At 44.6% G+C, this 21,043-nt stretch overlaps 1 protein-coding gene across 2 annotated transcripts in view; it reads right to left on the minus strand.

Moving 5' to 3' along the window:
- Positions 1-1,435: 1,435 nt before the first annotated feature.
- The window catches only part of CUNH11orf65 (chromosome unknown C11orf65 homolog), a 72,726-nt gene continuing 53,118 nt past the window's right edge, over positions 1,436-21,043 (minus strand). For both annotated transcript variants that reach the window (XM_077483960.1, XM_077483961.1), the window contains exons 8-9: positions 8,763-8,818; positions 1,436-1,652 (exon numbers count right to left, since the gene is read on the minus strand). In XM_077483960.1, the coding sequence (XP_077340086.1) occupies positions 1,552-1,652; positions 8,763-8,818 (157 nt within the window). In that variant the 3' untranslated portion in view covers positions 1,436-1,551. The remainder of the gene's footprint in view (positions 1,653-8,762; positions 8,819-21,043) is intronic.

The raw sequence follows: 21,043 nt of genomic DNA on the forward strand, positions 1-21,043 counted from the left end.
TTAGCACTTTTGTTTTTTCACGTTCGTGTCCCATAGACTTTAACGTTGTTCGCGTGTTCGAACAAATTTTTTGCCTGTTCATATGTTCTGCTGCAAACTGAACTTCGGCTCATCCCTAATCTTGAAGCTGTCATTACCAACAAAGGATTTTGTTTGAAGTATTAAATAAATTTCAGTTAGCGTGTTCAATACTTTTTCCCTGTGTCATTCCATTTTATTACGTAACTTAATTTATGAACTTATTTGTTTTGGTTTCTTTGTATGTATGAATTGCATGGGTTGTTACCAACATGTAGTGAAAATGTCATCAAAATAGCACCTTTAGAAATATATTTACCTAGAAAAATGGTGATGTGTTCAATACTTATTTTGCCCACTGTATGTGTTTCATCTGTTTATATAGTTATAGTTGGCTGGAGGTCAGCTTAAAATGCTAAATCTGATGGGCTGCTATGGATAAACATTGAACACTTGAATATGGTTAACATCGAGAGTGGCCGCAACATAGGGCCAGTGGAACAATAGAAAATTGACAGTGTTCAGTTTCTTAGTATAGTTTAGGAATGAAGTAGCAGTACTGGGTCCAAGGATGGACATCAGTACGTAAAGTAATATCTTGGATTATGAGCATAATTCGTTCCAGAAGAATGCTTGTAATCCAAAGCACTCGTATATCAAAGCAAGTTTCCCCATAGGAAATAATGGAAACTCAGATAATCCGTTCCACAGTCATTGCTTGTCTATGCAGTACCGCATGTGGCCAGAGGTGTGGGGGTCCCGAAGACACTCAGAAACACTCAGCAACAGAGTTTATCGGAGCATCTCCTGCTGCACCCCCGCACTTCTGGCCAAATAAGGTACTACACACCCCAGAGGTTTGAATTTTGCCCGTCTTGCGAGACAACGCTCGCAAAGTGAGTCCGTTTTTTTTTTAAATAGCTCGTATTGCGAAATGCTTGTAAACCGTGTTACTCGCAATCCGATGTTCCACTGTACTTGACTAGATGACAGTTGTTCTGATATCTGGCAGGAGAAGGAAGCCCTAAAGCTTTATTTTGAATTGTAGAGTTTGTGACTGCCAGCGTGATCAAAGTGGGTGCAGAGAAAGTTCCATGATAAAATCATAGGTACTTCAGTATAAAACGTGTGCCAACGATACAATGTCTTGGTGCTTATAGACAAGCTATATTGCATTTTATGGTACATTCTTCTGAGCTGTAAATTACACCAGTTTATTTTATCTCAATCTCATAATTTCTGAGCCATCCTTGACCTGCTTGGAGTTTTACATGCCTATCTGTCTTTACCATACTATCTCAAAATAGAATCCCAGCACAGACAGTGGGACCCTTTTGGTGCAATTTCAGCTGATGCGCGGAGCACCGGGAACTCTGGTGCAGAGATTTAATTACTGGAGAAAATTAAGTGAAACTGGTCGCTTCAAGTCTTTTAATGTTCAACCAAAACTCTACTATTATTTTTTTGTGGACTAAGCCTTTAATTTTAATTTCCAAAAACATATTCTGTGAACTGACACTTTATTTCTTGTGGTCATTCCTGCTCTTTTTCACTGGAGTCCAAAGTCAGTGGGCTACGTAGGGATAGCTGAGCAAATTCATACTGATCATATGGAGACTGGATAAAGGTTGTTCCTGTAAAGATCATTGGAAAAATATTTTTAGAATTACCAAGAAAAAGCAAGCCTCTTGTTAACAGTCTTATATACCATTAGAATCACAGTTGGAGGTGTGAAGAATGATAATATAAAGCTTACTTCAGACAAAGTACATTGCGAAACCCCTAAAATCTGCTGATAGCTACTATGTACTGCTGCACACTGGCATTTTCTATGCTGCTATTACAAGGGGATTCAAGCCAGGGACATTTCTAGGATTATGGAAGACCTAGGACACCCTGGGGCATACAGAGGGAAGTTATGTCAGCCATACATGAATCAAAATCCAGCCGGTTCAGCAAGAACCATACGAATTTCAATCCATATACAGGCAGGCTGATTGTATCCAAGTTGATCGATCAGTTGCCTTTGGTACAACTAGCCTGTCGTTTTTTTTTCTACATATGGTTACTGCCAGTGGGTATAGCTGCCGCTCGGGAAGGCTTCCCATGATCCCCACTGGCAGAATAAAATAGTGCAACAGGAGGCATTCCCCCATCAACACTGATTGAGTTGGTGGGGGGAATCAAGCAATTTTCTTATCTCCACCCATTGTGGAAGGAAATAAAATTGTATGGTCTTTGGCCTGCTTAACTCACGTGGTGCAGCAAATTGTGGGTGTGGCTGGACCAGGTCTAACAATCAGAGTAATTGGTAAATCTAGTCTGATCCTACTACTCGCTGTATACACTGCACACCTCTGCCGGTGTCCTTGTACCGACGAAACCTGCTTAAATTGCTGTGCCACATGTGACAGTCTCACAAGCACATATAAATTTCAGGACACCGGTTCATTAATAAAAAAAATAAGCTAGTTCATTACGTACAGTATACTTTATGCACACAGCATATAGGATGAGAGATAGCACTGTTTGATACTACCTTTAAGAAATATTTGATTTAAAATAAATGGGCAACCAGCAACTGTTGAAACACCTTGGTAGGCAGTGTGTGATGTACAGCAAACTGTTTAAAGTAGGGTAGTCAGAATAGGGAATGTACAACCCTACATACAGAATGAGGTCATGAGGAATAGGTAACGTACAATCCAGCAAGCAGATTGAGGCAGTGTAAAATAGAGAGCACTCGGAATGAGTGTGCGAAATAGGACAAACCAAATGAGGTGCTGTGAAATATGGAAAATGCATTGCATAGCAGAAAGAGGTGCTGTGGAATAGGGAATGTACAGCACAGTGTAAAGAATTGGGAAGAGTGGAACAGGAATGTACTGCACAGCATAGAGAGGCAGTGTGGAATAGAAAATTTACAGTGCAACCTGTTCAAAAAAGTGGTGTGGAACATGGAATATATAAGTGCCATGAACAGAATTATGAGCTGTGGACAAGAAATTGTACAACACATTAACCGGATGACAGCAGTGTGCATGTACAGGATGGCAAACAAGACGAGGAGCTGTAGAGTAAGGTGCTTACAGCTCAGTTTGCAGAAAGGTGTGGTGTGGAATAGGAAATGTACAGTGAACAGAAGCAGGTGGTACAGCTTTACTGCAGACACCTTTCAAAATCAGGCCCAGAACCATGTATGTTTTCTTTACCAGCCATAGGCTAGGACCACAAATATGTAGGTCAGGGAACACTTTCCTTGACTCACAGGCAAAATGAGCTTAATGGCAGCCTCATGTATCAAAATAAGCGGTATGTTTTTGACTTTGTGAAACCACATAGTGCCACAGCACCATATGGTTCTATGCGGTCCTGTTTTTTAAAAAGTGTCAGACTTTTTCCCCCCGTGTTTCCCACAGGTACAGCAGCCCTTTCAAATGAATGGGCCACTATGCCTGTGCAAATTCAGTACACAGGACCGACATATGTGTGAACTTAGGCTTATGGTGAAGATGCAGAAGGTTCTTGCTGAATTACTGCTCAATCTTTTTTTTCCATTCTGTTTTCTGCTCTATCTTTTTGAGGCTCCCCAAGTAATGAACAAGCCACAAGGTTCAGGAGAAGTTACAGCACACTTCCTGAACTACTCTATCTGTTCATGCTTCTGTTCTAGTTGCCTGATGCTTTTGGAACAGCCGCTCCATCTGAGGTCCGACAGGCAGTGTGAGTACCAGCTAAAATGGGGAGGTTCAGTATCCCCCCAGAAAAAAAAAGAAAAGAACAGCAGCTGCGACATCAGGTTTAGGGGCACCTATGGAGAGGTGGAGGACAAAAGCCCAGGGTGTCTACAATAGCATGCCCATAATTACAGCTTATATTGTTAAAAATATATAATAAATAGTACCAGACCTTTAACGGTATGTTGTAAACCCAAAATGAATGCCATATATATAGGCTAAAAGTGTTATATATCAAACAATTTATTGGTGACAGTGGAACAGGCCTATGTATCATATGGTGAAATGACCACTTGCCTTGACCATCAGGAGAGCATATGATGGGGTGACAACATAGAAACACAAGTGGGAGATGTTTAATGAGATTTTATTTAATGAGCGCTCAGATCTATACTGTAAATCTGTGATTCTCAACGAGGGTTCTGTGGAACCATAGGGTTCCTCCAGAGGTTGCTAGAGGTTCCTTCAGCACTGGGCAATTTCTGCCTCTCAGATAAGTTCCCACTGTTCCCAAGATCCCATTGATCTTTTTAGCTATCTGTAAGGAGGTAATTCTTCCCAATGACCATAAGTGTAAGGACCATTCTTCCCAATGACCATCACACTAATGTATCATGAATTGTAGATTTCAAATTTTTAGCAGGGTTCCCCAAGACCTGAGAACTATTTCAAGGGTTCCTCTGTGTTGAAAAGGTCGATAAAGGCTGCTGTAAATGATAAAAATTACTTTAACATACTAAAGTAAATATGACACTGGATCTAATCTAATTTAAAGCAGAGCCTAACCTTAACTAGGTGACATTTAGTTTTACTAAAGTGCTGCGTATTAAATACAATTTAGCTTGGCATTTTTATTTAATACCTTTGTACTCCTGACCTATTAGCCATTAAGTGCAAGTAAGTAAAACTTCCTCCCTGTACATTTCCAGCAGCAGTGTACTAAAACCTCAGTGTATGGCAGATTGCTAGCTTCTACTGGTATGCAATACTTCAAGGAGTGTCAAATACCTGGTCCCTGCCACGTGCTGTCCTTCAGTCCCTATGCCATAACAGGACACAATGGAGATTTAGGAGTTAACAGGAACCTTAATACCCCAACATGATATTGCACCCAGAAGAGTAGGATTGCTTTTCTGATCTTTCTATTATTTTATAGGGGAGCCTCAGTTCTGCTCCCCAACATGCATATACTTCAACTGATACATGGCACTTTCCGAACTGTTGTAATCCTGACTTGAAATCTCAGTTGGTGTTTAGGGGATGTTTGCAAATTTATATAAGGTACTGGCAATAGGATGAAGTATATAATTCCTGTATATTTTTATTTCAAGTGTGCAGGAGACTGCCACAAGCAAAGCAATGCTTGGGTTCTTCTTCTGAACCCTAGTTGCCTAGCAACAAAAGTTGGTTGCATCCTGGGTGCTTAGAAATTGGACTAAGCAACACTCTGTACTGTTATAAATTGAATTGTGCCTGTTCCCCTGAGAACCAGGCTTAATCAAACTCCAGTAACAAATCTCATCCGCTGTACTAACATACTTCACAGCAGACTACAGATTGTGTAAAAATATCCTACCAGGTACAAAACTATAGATTTATCTGAGATACTAATCCAGAGAAGAGTGGATCTCACGCTGAAATGGCTGTAGATGGATTACATTACATGAATGTTATACTCTGCCTTAGTTCGAATCACTTAGATTCGAAATTCGCTAACGCAACCATGTTGTAAGTTTTGTGTCCTCCTATTTCTGGAACCTTCTGCTGGCCAGTTAAAACAAAATCTCAATAATCATAAAAGATTGCCTGCGGAGTTTTGACATAGACATCATACTTTGGTTCTGAGCCCAGCAATATTCCATAGTTACGTAGTTGGTAAGGTTAATTTATGTCACTAATATTTTCAATATCTCTGTACATTGTGTTCACTGAGAAGCACATCTAAGATTTTTTTTTTATTATTTATCTACACTCCCTGCTGACACCACCAACTATGGAACGGAGTTCCAACTTTTTATGCAGTTTAAGATTGAACAGCTTCTCATCCAGCTTCATTGTCTTCTTTAAAGACCCTAGGTTAAATCGTTTTCTCCCAATGCTAGTCTCCATTAAAGGATTTGTATATTGTGATCATATCCCCACTTATGTATCTCTTCAAAAGTGGAAAATGTAATGTTTAACAAAAACCAAGCGCTAAATCTCTCTGTATCACAGATGTATATTAGAAAAGAAGAGGCTCCTGATGGTCCCAGCCACTGTAAAAGACACTCAGAGCAGTGAACATAGAGAACAAAAACACCAGATAAATAGCACTCAGGAGCTCTGGGTAATAATACATGCATTTAGAGTTCCATATTCGATTAACTATAAGGTAATGCCAAAACCACTGACATGGACAACATGGTTTAATAAATTACTTTTCAATACCAGTCAGTGGTTTTGTTATTACCATATAGGTAATCCAATATGGAACTCCAAATAGATGATTTATCACACAGAGGTCTTCAACGCTGTTTGTCTGGTGGTTAAGTTTAATGGTTGTAGTCATTTCTCATACTTTCAGATTAGCTTTGTTGCCCTTCTCAGGATTCTCTCCAGTTCAAGAACATACTTCCTGAGGATTGGTGCCCAAAACAGGATGTGTAACTCAAGATGTAACCCCACAAACTTCACATGTATTAAATTCAGACAGTTCTCAATTGGTACCAAAGTAGTTGCATGAGTTAGACTGGTCTTCTACCAGACAAACAGGACAACTTGACCCCTAATAAATGAGAGGGGGCAAAGCAAAAAATATGGTTATAAAAATGAGTGATCAGGGGGTAATGTTTTCCTGCAACTTGAGGAGCAGTATGTTGAAGAAATAACAAGGTAATGGAGTGGCACAAGATATTATGCTCAATTAAAAAGTGTTGAAAGAGGAAAAATGTCCAAAATTCTTTGGACTTCTGATATGGATCACAGGAATGCAGTTCGTTCTGCACTCCTGTGATCCGTTTTCATCTGACATAACAAAGTCAGTCAAGGCTCTGAAAAGATCCCCACCATATGGTTGGGATCCACCCATAAGCATGGACTAGCGGCTGACTCAGCATCTCAGTGACCCACTGAGTGCCTGAGCTGACCCCTCCTGTCCCCTCCACAGCACACCGCTCCAGTGAGCACTGGAGGAGAGAGCAGGTGACTGACAGTCACAGTTTCCTGCTTAGAGCAGAGGGGGAGAACTGAGCGATCAACACTGTTCTTACTGCAGATCTGCCAGGGGGACAGATGCAGCATCGATTCGATGCTGCATGCACCTGAGTATAATTGTTTTTTTGTTTTTTTTAAATCCCAAACTTCTTTTTAAAGCATTGAAAATTATAATATACTTGCCTTGTATAAAATTTCAAAAGGGTTTGACTAAACCTCCAGGACAACCTATTGTCTCATGGGAGGAAAGGAATAACAGCTGCAAAAACTGGTCATTTTTTATTAAGAAAATTGGTAGGCTTTGGCTGGGAAACTTCAACCCCTGGGGTGGTGAGATTAAAATCATATGTACAAGACTTTCAAACATGTTTTTATGAAGATCCTTGAAGTAGAAAATGGTTGGATTAGAAATGGAGCAGCATATGATTCAATTCCCCACCAGGTGGAGCTGGCAGCTAGAGAAAGGATACCCAATATGTTTTGAGCATAAAGAGTTTGTGTTGGATATACTACAATTTGTACTCTTAAAAAAAAAAACGGTTTCATTGTTAAATGGCTATTGTGTTGGTGGCCTGATTTAAATATTTCATATATCCAGAAGTACTGAGTATTTTTTTAGTTTGCTCATGGCAACTGAACAAAGCTGCGGAGGAGTGAAGGATAGGTGAGTATATGCCGCTAAGGAAGGGGGAGACATTTGTTGTTTGCCATGCACGTATAGGTTTGAATTGCCAAAGCACAAGATTTGCTTTACTCTTGAAAACCACATATATTATTCTCCAAGTTTCTTCCAGATCTATCCAATCTTCTTCAGAATATCTTGAATAATAAAGTGATACAGCTTTTTGTGATGTCTTTGGCTGTACTGTGCCCCTAACAATTTACATTTCTTCTGCATGTTGTTGGGTGGGAAGCTAAACCAGAGCAGCACCTGTTCTGCTTTCATTTTATGAGTGTGTTTATTTAATCATGATGTTATCTCTTACACTCAGGTCGCCAATGCTTATGTTCTATGTGTGTTCATTTCATAGCTTTAAAGCAGCTCATCTCAAGGGTCAGAGTGGACTAACTCAAGGCTGTTGACAGGAAAGCAAATGTGCGTTTCTTCTTATTGCTATGATTATTATCAATTTTATATCATCATTATTATTTATATCGTGCTAGTGTTGCTGTCCCAAACAACTTTACTTGTTCAACAACATATATGAAAAAGAAGTAGTTGTGCGTGTGCTGAATGTTATTAGTCCTGAACAGTTCTCTACATGGACTACATTACCTCCTGCCTGCTTTATGGATGAGGATAGAGGGAGATGTACCGTATATACTCGAGTATAGGCCAACCCGAATATAAGCCAAGGTACCTAATTTTACCACAAAAAATTGGGAAAACTTATTGACTCAAGTTAAGCCTAGAGTGGGAAATGCAGCAGCTACTGGGTAAACAATGCTCATCTGCAGCCTCACTGTGCCCACCTGTATCAGTGCCCATCTGCAGCCTCACTGTGCCCACCTGTATCAGTGCCCATCTGCAGCCTCACTGTGCCCACCTGTATCATCAGTGCCCATCTGCAGCCTCACTGTGCCAATCTGCATCTGTACCATTGATAACTAAACCAAAAATGGTTTAGGCTTTATAGGGTTCAAACGTGCATTGAGGAGGTAACATAATTCTTCCTAGCCACATGTCAAATGTCCTTTTGAAAGCGATCCCCTGCGGATCACTCCTCGGAGGGTAACATAAGTGTAAATAAGCCCCAAGGCTTCTTTACACACATGTTTAGCCTGATATTTCCATCTATTGAGAATGTGTCTTACCTCTGAATGCACAGGATGATTTACTTGTTCCAGTTGCCTTCCATGTGTTGATGTACCTTTAAAAAATATATACATATTATTCTGTTGTTTGGGATAAAAAGCTAAATATTAAGATACCATATTCTGTACTGAGCACTGCTACAAATGTATGTACAGTTCATTACCGATAGCAGTATGGAGTCAGAGGAGTTATAGGTGGACAAAGAGCATTAGGGTTAACTTGATCAAACCCAAAATGCTCCTTTTCTGGCAAATCACACTTTTGTACTTTGACCAATGGTTTGATATGGGCCGAATTTTATAAATTGTTTATACTATGTACCGTAATAAAAATTCTATAACAATTTATAAAATCCGGCCCATAATAACCCATTGGTCAAAGTACAAAAGTGTGATTTGCCTCTACATGTTTCACCACAAACGTGGCTTCTTCTGGAGCTTTTGTAGGACCTTGTTATTTAATATATTATCGGTTAATGATCCCCTAGACCCATCAAGAGATTTAATGGGGAATGTCTGTGCCACAAAAAAATTAAAGAAGAGAAGAACGATTGCCCTATAGTCACACCTATTTTCTTAAGAGGTTTTGCAAATTGATCGATCATTATTCATATCCTTTCCCGAATGCAGACTTCCTCTAGTGCCAGCAAATGTCAGGGTATTTGTGCCATCTGAGCACCCCCCTCTTTCAATTTGCCACTGTTCCTTAGCTCAGTGTCAATATGACAACTCTTTTTAACCAGTGAAGATCAGAAAACTTTTTTCAATCTATCACAAGGGATTAACCATTTTAGCCCTTGTACACACGGTCGGACATTCCGACAACAAAATCCGTCGGATTTTGTCCAAAACTGGTGTTGCATACACACGGTCGGACAAAGTTGTAGGTAAATCAGATCGTTCGGAACGTGATGACGTTATTTAGTTATGACGGGACTACGTTCAGGCTAGTAGCCAATAGCTGTGGTCTAGGAATTTGATCCGAGCATGCGTGGCACTTTGTCTGATCGGAATCCTCTACAAACGATCGGGCAAAGTCTGATCGGATCATGTTGTCGGAAATTTTTTATATCCAGCTCTCAAACTTTGTTGGTCAGACATTCCGACGGAAAAAGTCAGATGAAGCCCACACATGGTCGGATTATCTGACAACACGGTCCGATCGGACATTTTCCATCGGAATGTCCGACCGTGTGTACAAGGGCTTAGACAGGTTATGGCGCCTCACTGGTAACAGGGTAAATGGCCACAGCCGTGGTTGTGGTCATTCAAGGAACTAAGGAACAGTGGCAAATTTAAAGAGGGGAGTGCTCAGATGGCACAAATACCTTGAAGTTTTCTGGCATTAAAGGACACTTGTATTCGGGAAAGAATATGAATATTAATCGTTCAATTTGCAAAACTTATTAACACAATAGGTGTGACTATAGGGCAATTGTTCTTCTCTTTAATTTTTTGTGGCACTGGCGTTCCGGATTAAATCTCTTGATGGGTCTAGGGGATCATTTGGAACCAAGATCTCTTTGAAAGGTGGTAATATATTAAATAACAAGGTGCTACAAAAGCTGCAGAAGAAGCCACGTTTGAGGTGAAACATGTAGAGGCAATCACACTTTTGTACTTTGACCAATGGGTTGATATGGCCGAATTTTATAAATAGTTAGATACTATCTATGTAATAAAAATTCTATATCTTTTATAAAATTGATTTTGATCGATTTTCTTGCACCTTAAAAACTCAATTTTTTGCTCTTTGGGCATACGCTTTTCTGTCATATAGGAAATGTACTGCTACGAGCGTGAACCAGCCCACCAGGCTCCACCGTAGCTAAAATATCACTTTTGAGTGAACTGTCCCTTTAACTTGGAGAAGGAAGAATTTGATGGAAGAACCAATGCTTTTCTTTTTTGCTGCATGTGGAAATTTGCATATAAACTACCAAAATCAGTTACTATCATCACTGAGCAATAGTCATACTTCCACCAGCACATCTTCTTGACTCTAGCTGGAAAAAGCACAGTGCAAATCTCTCACAGCGCTGTAGCATATTACTGTTTAAAGAAGAAATATTGTGTTTTCAGCGCACATAATTTAAAAAATGCAGCAACTTGCACAGCTTAAGCACATATATCCCTATGGGTTTCTCTTTTGCTAACAAGCTTATACGAGTTTATATTTTCTTTACTGCCACAATACAAGCTCCCAGAACTCCAGTCATTTTCTTCTTATGGCACACTGATTTTAATTCTGTTCCTGTTGTCAGCAGTTAAAGCACAATTGAACCTTCAGTTCAAATCTACTAAATACATCCCAGGTGCATAAAAACAAAAAGGAAAAAATGATTTTAGGATTTTGTTGGTATTTACTAATCACAAGATTTTTTTTCTTTAAATTTGTTTATTTAATTCTTTATTCTATAAAGATAAAAAGACAAATATATAAAAATGCTTCTCTTACTTTCTGTTAAAATAAAAATGCCAGGAGAGTATAAATACCCCCACAATTTGGAAGATAGACATCCCAAGGTGGACATGTTTTTTTTTTTACTTTTTTTTTTTAATGTTGGTATTGAGAGGGTTAATACTTACAAAGATTCATGATTTTTATTTTGTTTTTTAACGGTGCATTAGAGGCACGTGTACCAGTGACATACAGCAAGGCTGGAGCTGATGGGGCCAATATGCACATATGCAGGATAAATAAGTTGTGGGGTTAAGATACAAATTAAATGTAAAATAAATAAAAAATGGGGGCGTGTCCAAGATGGCGACCTGAGAGGTTGTGGGTGCTAGAGCTCTGCTGGCAAATTATCCTGAATTGGTGCTCCTGCTGTGCTTTTCGGGCATTTAAAGCTTACCTGGGCTCCGGATGTCCTCTAGAACGAGACAGAAGGGGAAGCGGCTTCATTTCCCGGATCAGACCCCGGTGGCGGCCCCTCGTGCGGCGATCCCTCCTGTGCGAGTGTACAATATGGCCTCTCAGACAGACACGGGCGGGCAGGCGGAGGAGGAAGGCCTTGGCTTCCGTGAAGTCATGGCAGCCATTGCAACGTGTCAAGCCGCCTTAACCAACAAGATTGAGGCTGTGCAGCTGGACGTTGGCCTTGTCCGCCAGGACCTTGACAAGCTGCGCTCACGTGTGTCTGAAGCAGAGCAGCGTGTGGGGAGAACGGAGGACCTTACTGCCGAACACGCGGAGTCGATCCGATCGTTACATACGCGGGTCCGGGCGCTGGAATATAAGGTCGACGACGCGGAGAACAGGAACCAGAGGAATAACCTTCATGTGGTCGGTCTGCCTGAAGGAGCGGAGGGCAAGAACCCGTCGTCCTTCGTAGAAGACCTGCTACGGAATTTGCTACCCGAGGCGCAATTCTCTCCCTACTTTACAGTGGAGCGTGCCCATCGTGTTCCACCTACTCCTGGGCCTCCTGGTGCGAGGCCGCGCACCCTGATATTCCGGCTGCTAAATTTTAGGGATCGGGATGAGGCCTTGCGGGCTGCCCGCAGGGTGGGAGACATGCGGTACCAGAACGCCACCGTGATGCTGTTCCCGGACTATTCCTTGGAAACTCAAAAGCTACGTAGATCATTTGACCAGGTGAAGGTGGGTTTGCGGGCACGCAACCTCAAGTACAGCGTTCTGTTCCCGGCCAGATTGAGGGTGCAGGATGGAGAAGCCACCAGATTTTTTACCAACCCACGGGAGGCTGCGGCCTGGCTGGAATCCTTACCTCCTCATCGCTAGCTCACCGGTGACCTGTTTTCTTTTTTTCCTTTTTTCTTTGGCTTAAGCTGGGGGTCGCCTTTCGGTGGCCTCCGGGTATGGTTTTATATTTGATGGAACATGGCATACTGACTTCTCGCCTGATTTGCCCTTCTGGGGGGGGTATTGCATGAGATTTTGAATAGGATTGTCTAGTACTGTCTTCTCAGACTGCGCCCCTGTGCTATTACTGAACACTTGCTCCGGTTCTGCCCCTGGCTACGGATTTTCACCTGTATAAGCAGACGGTAGCGGGACTGAGGCCTTATCAGGGGAGGGTTGGTGGTATTTGGGTCGGTTGGGCATACCTAATGTGATAACTCTCTCCTGCTAGACTGTGTATTTCTACTACCATGCACAGGTATGACGGACCCCCCCAGGGGGAAGGACTTTTTTCCGTGCTGCTCTTTTTTCCATTTTTCTGTTCGTTTGATTTATTTTTTGTATGACATGTAACTAAGTTGGTGCCCCTAGCTGCAGCTAGGAGATAGTCTGCCTCATTTTTTCCAGCATCTCTGGTGCTCTTGAGTGACCGCTGGGCGATACCTCTAGCTCTGTGTACACGTCCCTTACTATAGTTCACATGTTTTATTTCGGGGGTATGATACATCCCCAGGTTGGGGGGGGGGGGGGGTGTGGGGTGGGGGGTGGAGTTTATTTCCGCCGTTGCGGATGGGGAGTTTTGACTGTTCTAGGTTTTTTTTGTTTTTTTTGTTATTGTTGCTGCTGGAGTTGCTTTATGTCCATGGGTATTCTGCTGGGTATCCTATCTAGTGTGGAATGGTGGTTTTATTTCCCCTCTCCTGGGGGGCCCTGGGTGGGGGTTCTGTGGGCATTCTCACTGTGTGGCCTTCCTGTGGGGGTCGGATGGGGGTGGGGGACCTGTGGATCCGGGCATGTTCCTTGAGTGTATTCTCTGATGGCTAATATATCCATTATCTCCTGGAATGTCCGGGGTCTCAACTCGGCCATGAAGAGATCATTAGTATTTAAATCCCTGCAAAAATATAACCCACATATATGCATTATCCAAGAGACGCATTTAATTCCATCGCGTGTGCTTGGCATTCGGAGGGCGTGGGTGGGTGCACATTACCATGCTACCTATTCTACCTATGCGAGGGGTGTTAGTGTCCTGATCCACAGGTCTCTTCCGCTACAGGTTCTGTCGGTGCGGACGGATCCTGGCGGCAGATACGTGATTTTGCATGTTTCCATGTATGCTAGGGAATTGGTACTGGTGGGATTATATCTTCCGCCTCCGGCGGATGTGCAGGTACTATATGATGTTATGCAGGTGGTTATGGGCTTCCATGTGCAGGAGGTGCTGGTATTTGGGGATTTTAACATGGTGCCCGTGCAGGACTTGGACAGACTCCACCATACGTCTCAGACTAGTGACGCTCTCCGGATCTGGGCTGATACGTTTGCCCTGGTTGATGTATGGCGCCATTATCATCCGCAGGAGCGTGAGTATACCTGTCACTCTGCCTCCCACCGAGCATTATCCCGCATAGACTTGGCGTTCGCATCGGCCGGGGCCTTGCGGTGGTCCAGGACGGTGCGGCATTTGCCGCGTGGAGTGTCAGATCATGCTCCGGTCTTACTTACGATCTCCTTGGCGAGACATCCGACCACGACGTTGTGGCGTCTGTCCAGGTTCTGGGCTACTGACGTAACTGTACAGGAAAAGACATCAGAGGCCATTTGCAACTACTGGACCCTGAATGAGGAGGCTGGGGGGTGTGTCAGTATTTGGGATGCATTTAAAGCGGTGATGCGGGGGCATTATATCTCTACTATAGCTGCCATGCGCAGGGAAGCTTCTGAGTCCCTTGTGAGGCTGGAGGAGGAGTGTGGGAGGCGGGAGGCGGAATATGTTCGAACACTAGACGCTGTCGCATACAGACGGTGGCAGGAGGTCCTTAGGGAGTTGTCTCTTCTTAACGTTTCTCAGACCCAAATATCTAGGCTTCACTCCACACAGAGATTATTTGAATATGGGAACAAGAATGGGAGATTGTTGGCCTGGTTAGCTAGGTCCCAGTCAGTCTCTACACATATTGCTAGCATTAGGGATGTCGATGGCCAGATACTTACCTCTCCATCCGCAGTTAATATTAGATTTTCCACATTTTTTCGGGAAGTGTATGCCTCTAGGTCTTGTCACTCTGCCGCCGAGTTGAGGGCTTATTTGGATGGTATTCCCTTTCCGGAACTATCTGCGGGGGATAGGGAGCTTTTAGATAGGGATATATCTTTGGAAGAGGTCCAGGTGGCGATTGGGGACCGGAGTGGCAAGACTCCGGGCGCGGATGGGCTGCCTACCGAATTTTATTCGCAGCATGTTGACCTGATGGCACCTAAGCTCAAGACTCTGCTTGATGAGCTTGAGGAGGCGGATTGTCTCCCTGTGTCTATGGAAGAGGCTATCATTGTGTTGATCCCAAAGCCAGGTAAGGACCCCCAGGACTGTGGGTCATATCGACCCATATCTCTGTTAAATGTGGACGCCAAGCTGCTGGCGAAGATCCTGGCCACTCGCTTAACCTCTGTGATTTCTACTTTGATACATGGGGATCAAACAGGCTTTATGCCTGGAAAGGGTACTGACATTAATATCAGGCGCTTATTCCTTAACCTCTCCGTTGTCCATGATAATGTGGGGTCCCGGGCGATTGCCTCTCTCGATGCCGAGAAGGCTTTCGACTCGGTGGAGTGGGATTATCTTTGGGAGGTACTCCTGAGTTTCGGGTTTGGTCCTCGGTTTGTGAGGTGGGTGAAGCTGCTTTACAGGGCCCCGAGGGCCAGAGTGCGTACTAACGGCTGGGTCTCGGAGCCTTTTTCTCTGCAGAGGGGCACCCGGCAGGGATGTCCCCTCTCGCCCAGCTTGTTTGCTCTGGCCCTGGAGCCCTTGGCAATCTTGATCAGGGAATCACCTGACATTAGGGGTCTGCGGAAGGGTGCCCTGGAAGAAAGAATATCCCTTTACGCCGACGATGCGTTGCTGTATTTGAATGATACTGGCCCTTCCCTATCGGCCGCGCTTACGCTTTTTAACCATTTTGGCTCCTTTTCGGGTATCCGTATAAACTGGTCCAAGTCGATCCTCTTCCCCCTGGACGCTCGAGATCCCCCGTCGTCGGGTGTTTCACAATTACAATGGGCTACGGAATTTAAATATCTAGGGGTGACGGTGAACCGAGATCCGGGGAAATTTTACACTTTAAACGTGCTTCCTCTGCTTCGCCTACTGAGAGAAAAATGTCGGTCGTGGTCGGGGCTCCCGTTAAATTTGGTGGGACGTATAAATATATTAAAAATGATCATTCTTCCCAAGTTCAATTATATTTTTCGGAACTGCCCGGTCTGGGTACCGGGTGCGTTCTTTCAAGAGGCTGACAAGTGTATTGGCTCCTTTATATGGAACGGATCCGCCCCCCGACTGGCCAAATCCGCGCTGCAGGCACCAGTGAGTTTGGGGGGTCTTGCCCTCCCCAATCTGCGTGTTTACTACTGGGCGGCTATGTTGGTCACCGTTTCCTGGTGGTTTGCAGAGTGGAGGTCTAACGTGGCGGTGTGCTTGGAGGCTGCCCTCCTTGGCTCTATGCAGGATCTGAGAAATTTGGTAATTTGGTCTATAAGGGGGTGAAGGTACGTGACCCTGTCCCTGGGCCGACGAGGGCGACAATTAAGACCTGGACTGCGGCCGAGCGACGGTTTCGGAGGTTGGGGTGCTGGTCTCCGGCCCAGCCCCTATGGGGTAATCCTCGTCTGCCACACTTCGGAACGATTCCGGACCCGCATGTGTGGACTCGTTTCGGTGTCAAGACTCTAGGTGATGTTATGCCCTTGGGCGAGGTGTTGTCGTTCCAACAACTGACCCGTTTACATGCCCTTCCTGGCTGGATGTACTTTCGATATGCACAACTGCGTCATGCAGCTAGGGCTCAATTTTCTGAACCTCTGACTATGGAATGTAGTCCGTTGGAGGAGCTGTTTGCAGGGGATGGCCCAAGTAAGCCACTGTCCGAACTGTACCGCACTATTCTCCCAATTGATTCTAGCAAGCTGAATTTACTATGGGAAAGATGGAAGGCTGATATTCCCACTCTGGGGAGGGAGGACTGGGAGGATTGTTTGGAGCAGGGTCCTAAGTTGGTTGTATCGGCGGGGGATAAACTCATTCAAACGAAATTCCTTCACAGAGTGTATCATACCCCAGTGCGTTTGGCCAGGATCTTCCCTGAGAGGGATCCACTTTGCCCCCGGTGTAAGTCGGAACTAGGAACATACCTTCATATGTTTTGGGACTGCCGAAAGTTAGACAGGTTTTGGGCAGGGATCTTCGATCACTTAAATGTCCGACTCGATCTGGATGTCCCCAGGACTCCTACACTAGCATTGTTGGGAATTCATGAGGACGAGCATAGGCCGCATCACTCTAAGTTACTAGTCTCATATCTCCTTTTCTATGCTAAGAAAGAAATCTTATGTAAGTGGATCTCTTCTACTCCACCCTCTGTTGTCTCTTGGGAAAAGAGTGTGAATAATGTTCTTCCGCTATATAAGCTGACTTACCTCAATAGAGGTTGTCCATGGAAGTATGACAAAGTTTGGCTTCCGTGGACGTCTAACTAGCCGGGTTGTCAGGACCCGTACACCCAACTGTATTCGAATGTGCAACTCTGTACTGTACTGTACTATGCTCCGACCTCACTGTACGTTATATAACTGTATTCTGCACTGTTCTCTTGTATATAATTGTTTGACAATAAAGCACTCCTGTTTTATAAAAAAAAATAAAAAAAAATCACCTGTGCTTTGATAAGGGACTAATACATTATTTGTTCTTTAGTTCTTAGTCATCCTCCATTGTAAGGGGAAGGGGTGGGTTTGCAGATGTAAACACTTAACTGTTTACAATTGTAATTCGCTGTGACTAGGGATGAGCCGAACAGCCCCCGGTTCGGTTTGCACCAGAACTTTCGAACCGACCCCAAATTCGTACAAACGTTAGAACCCCATTGAAGTCTATGGGACTCGAACGTTCGAAATTAAAAGTGCTAATTTTAATGGCTAATATGCAAGATACTGTCCTAAAAAGGGTTTGGGGACCTGGCTCCTGCCCCAGGGGACATGGGTCAATGCCTAAAATGTTTTTAAAAATGGCCGTTTTGGCGGGAGCACTGATTTTAATGACGATTAAAGTGAAAAAAAAGTGAAATATTCCTTTAAATATGGTGCCTGGGGGGTGTCTGTAGTATGCCTGTGAAGTGCCACGTGTTTCCCGTGTTTAGAACAGTCCCTGTTAAATAACATCATTTAAAACTGCTTGCGGTTTTAATGTTATATCTGATTCCTGCAATATGGTTGAAAATCATTGAGAAAAATGGCATGGGTAGCCCTCCCTGCCCATTACCAGCCCCTTTGGGTCTTGTACGCATATTAAGGGGAACCCTGTACCCATATTAAAAAAAGGAAATACGTGTGGCCCCCAGGCCCTATATACTCAGAACAGCAGTATACAGGCGGTGCAAACAAGACGGGGACTGTGTAGGTTTGTTGTGTTAAGTTGAATCTGTAATTTTCAACTGGTACATTTTTAAAGTGTAGCTCCAGTCAAAAAAAACTATTTTTAAGCTTTTTGGAAAACATAGGGAAGGGTTATCACCCCTGTATAATTTGTTTTGTCGTACATCTTTTTTCATCTCACTTGCTGTTGTCTCCTTCCGTTTGCAAGTAGGAGATGTTTGTAAGTTGGATGTTTGAAAGTAGGGGCCTGCCCTATATGCTCTGCAGAAATGGCAGAACAAGGTGTTGGTTTTGCCACAACATTGTAAGCCCTCAAAGTGACTCTTGGTGGGCGCTGGAGCGCCCTGCTGTGAACGATTATATCAAGAATTGTAATTACATGCCATTGTTGAACAGTGGTAGAAAAATTGACCTTTGGTGGTTGTGGTGCTGGTGCCACAACACTATAAGTCCTCACAGTTACTCTGGGTGGGCACAGGAACAGGCCCTCCTGTGAAATATTATATCAAGAATTGTAATTACATGTCTCTGTTAAACAGGGGCAGAAAAATTGGGCCTTAGGCACTGGTGCTGGTGCCACGACACTGCAACCTCTCCCATATACTCTATTTTTATTGCATGAATTAGCCCTGCTGCAAAGCATTGCATCAAAAATTGTAATTAAACGCCCCTGTTAAACAGGGGCAGAAAAATTGGGCTGATGGCATCACCCAGAACCAGAAATGTTCTTCCAACATATCAGCGGAGGAGGAAGAGGATAGACAATCAACATAACAGGACAGTCACTCAGCATAGGCAGTCTTGAAGGGATGTGATATTTCAAAAAAAATTATTCGGTTACATCAGCTTCAGGTGCTTGGTAGCTGTGGGTTATCCAAGACTGATTCATCTTGATGAAGGTCAGTCGATCAACTGATTCGGTGGACAGGCGCACCCTGTGATCGGTAACAAAGCCACCAGCATCACTGAAGGTGCGTTCCGAAAGAATGCTGGATGCGGGACAGGCCAGTAGCTCAATTGCATACTGTGCAAGCTCTGGCCAGTGATCCATCCTCAAGACCCAGTAAGCCAGAGGATTTTCGGTGGGAAAGGTGTCCAAGTCTGACCTTGCCCCTAGGTATTCCTGCACCATGTAAATCAGACGCTGGCGATGGTTGCTGGAACCGATCATACCTTGGGGCTGCGGACTAAAAAATTGTCTGAAAGCGTCAGTCAGACGGCCACCTTCTCCACCGCTCCTTCTGACCGATGCCTCAGCAACACGTTGTCCAGGACCAGGAGTTTGTAACCTCCCAGTCTCTGGGAACGCGTTGCACAGACCTTTCTGCAAGGCCTCCCGGAGATGTCTCATTCTCTGCTCCCTCTGCGATGGCAAGATAAGGTCGGCAACCTTACCCTTGTACCGTGGATCAAGGAGAGTGGCCAGCCAGTAATGGTCCCTCTCCTTGATCCGAAGAATACAAGGATCCTTCCGCAGGCTTTGCAGGATCAGGGAGGCCATGCAGCGTAGGTTAGCTGAGGCATTCGGTCCGGAGTCCTCTGGGTCACTAAGGACAACATCATCCGCAGCTACCTCCTCCCAGCCACGTACAAGTCCACGGGTTTCTTGGGACTGTAAATCATCCCTACAAGACTGCTGCTGATGCTGAGTACCAGCCTCCACCTCCATGCTGACACAATCATCATCCTCCTCCTCCTCTTCCTCCTCCTCATCCTCTTCCTGTGTGATGGGTGGCACAGCAGGAACACTGTCTGGATAAAGGGGGCCTTGAGAGGCAAGGAAGTCCTCCTCTTCCTGCCTCTGTTCTGCCTCAATTGCCCTGTCCATTATTCCACGCAGCGTATGCTCCAAGAGGTGGACAAGAGGTACAGTGTAACTGATGCATGCACTGTCACTGCTCACCATCCTTGTGGCCACCCCAAACGGTGACAGGACAGTGCATGCATCCCTGATCATGCCCCACTGGCGTGGTGAGAAAAAACCAAGCTCCCCTGACCCTGTCCTGGTGCCGTAGTCGCACAGGTACTCATTGATGGCCCTCTGCTGCATGTGCAGCTGCTGCAGCATAACCAACATTGAGTTCCACCTGGTGGGCATGTCACATATAAGGCGGTTCTTGGGCAGGTTCAACTCCTTTTGGAGCTCAGCCAGCCGAGCACAGGCATTAAATGATCGACAGAAATGCACACAGACTTTCCTGGCCTGCTTCAGGACATCCTGTAAGCCCGGGTACCTGCCCAAGAACCGCTGCACCACCAGGTTAAGGACATGAGCTACACAGGGCACATGGGTCAGTTGTCCCTGTCGGAGGGCAGAGAGGAGGTTGGTGCCATTGTCGCAAACCACCATTCCTGGCTTAAGCTGGCGTGGCATCAACCACCTCTCGGCCTGCCCCTGCAGAGCTGACAAAACATCTGCCCCAGTGTGGCTCCTGTCCCCCAAACAAACCAGCGCAAGCACGGCATGGCATTGTTTTGCTTGCGTAGCCCCTGGAACGCCTACGGAGCACCGCTGGTTCTGAGGACAGAGCACTGGAAGAGGCCATGAAGGAAGAAGAGGAGGGGGTGGAGGAGAGAGGTGTGTCACAACCAATAGTAGCATTTTGGAGGCGTGGTGGCGGAACAACCTCCAACACTACTGCACCTTGTCCTGCATCCTTCCCAGCTGCCAGAAGAGTGACCCAATGGGCCGTGAAAGACAGGTAACGTCCCTGTCCATGCCTGCTGGACCATGAGTCAGCGGTAATATGCACCTTACCGCTGAGCGCCCTGTCCAGCGAGGCAATGACATTGCCTTCCACATGCCGGTAGAGAGCCGGAATCGCCTTCCGTGAGAAAAAGTGGCGTTTGGGGACCTGCCACTGAGGAACCGCACATTGTACAAACTCACGGAAGGGGGCCGAGTCTACCAACTGAAAAAGCAGCAGTTGAAGTGCTAGCAATTTAGCCAAGCTAGCATTCAACCGCTGGGCATGTGGAT

This window comes from Lithobates pipiens, unplaced genomic scaffold, assembly GCF_037356315.1.
Source record: "Lithobates pipiens isolate NorthernLeopardFrog02 unplaced genomic scaffold, aLitPip1_a1.2 Scaffold_16, whole genome shotgun sequence".
Lineage (NCBI taxonomy): Eukaryota > Metazoa > Chordata > Amphibia > Anura > Ranidae > Lithobates > Lithobates pipiens.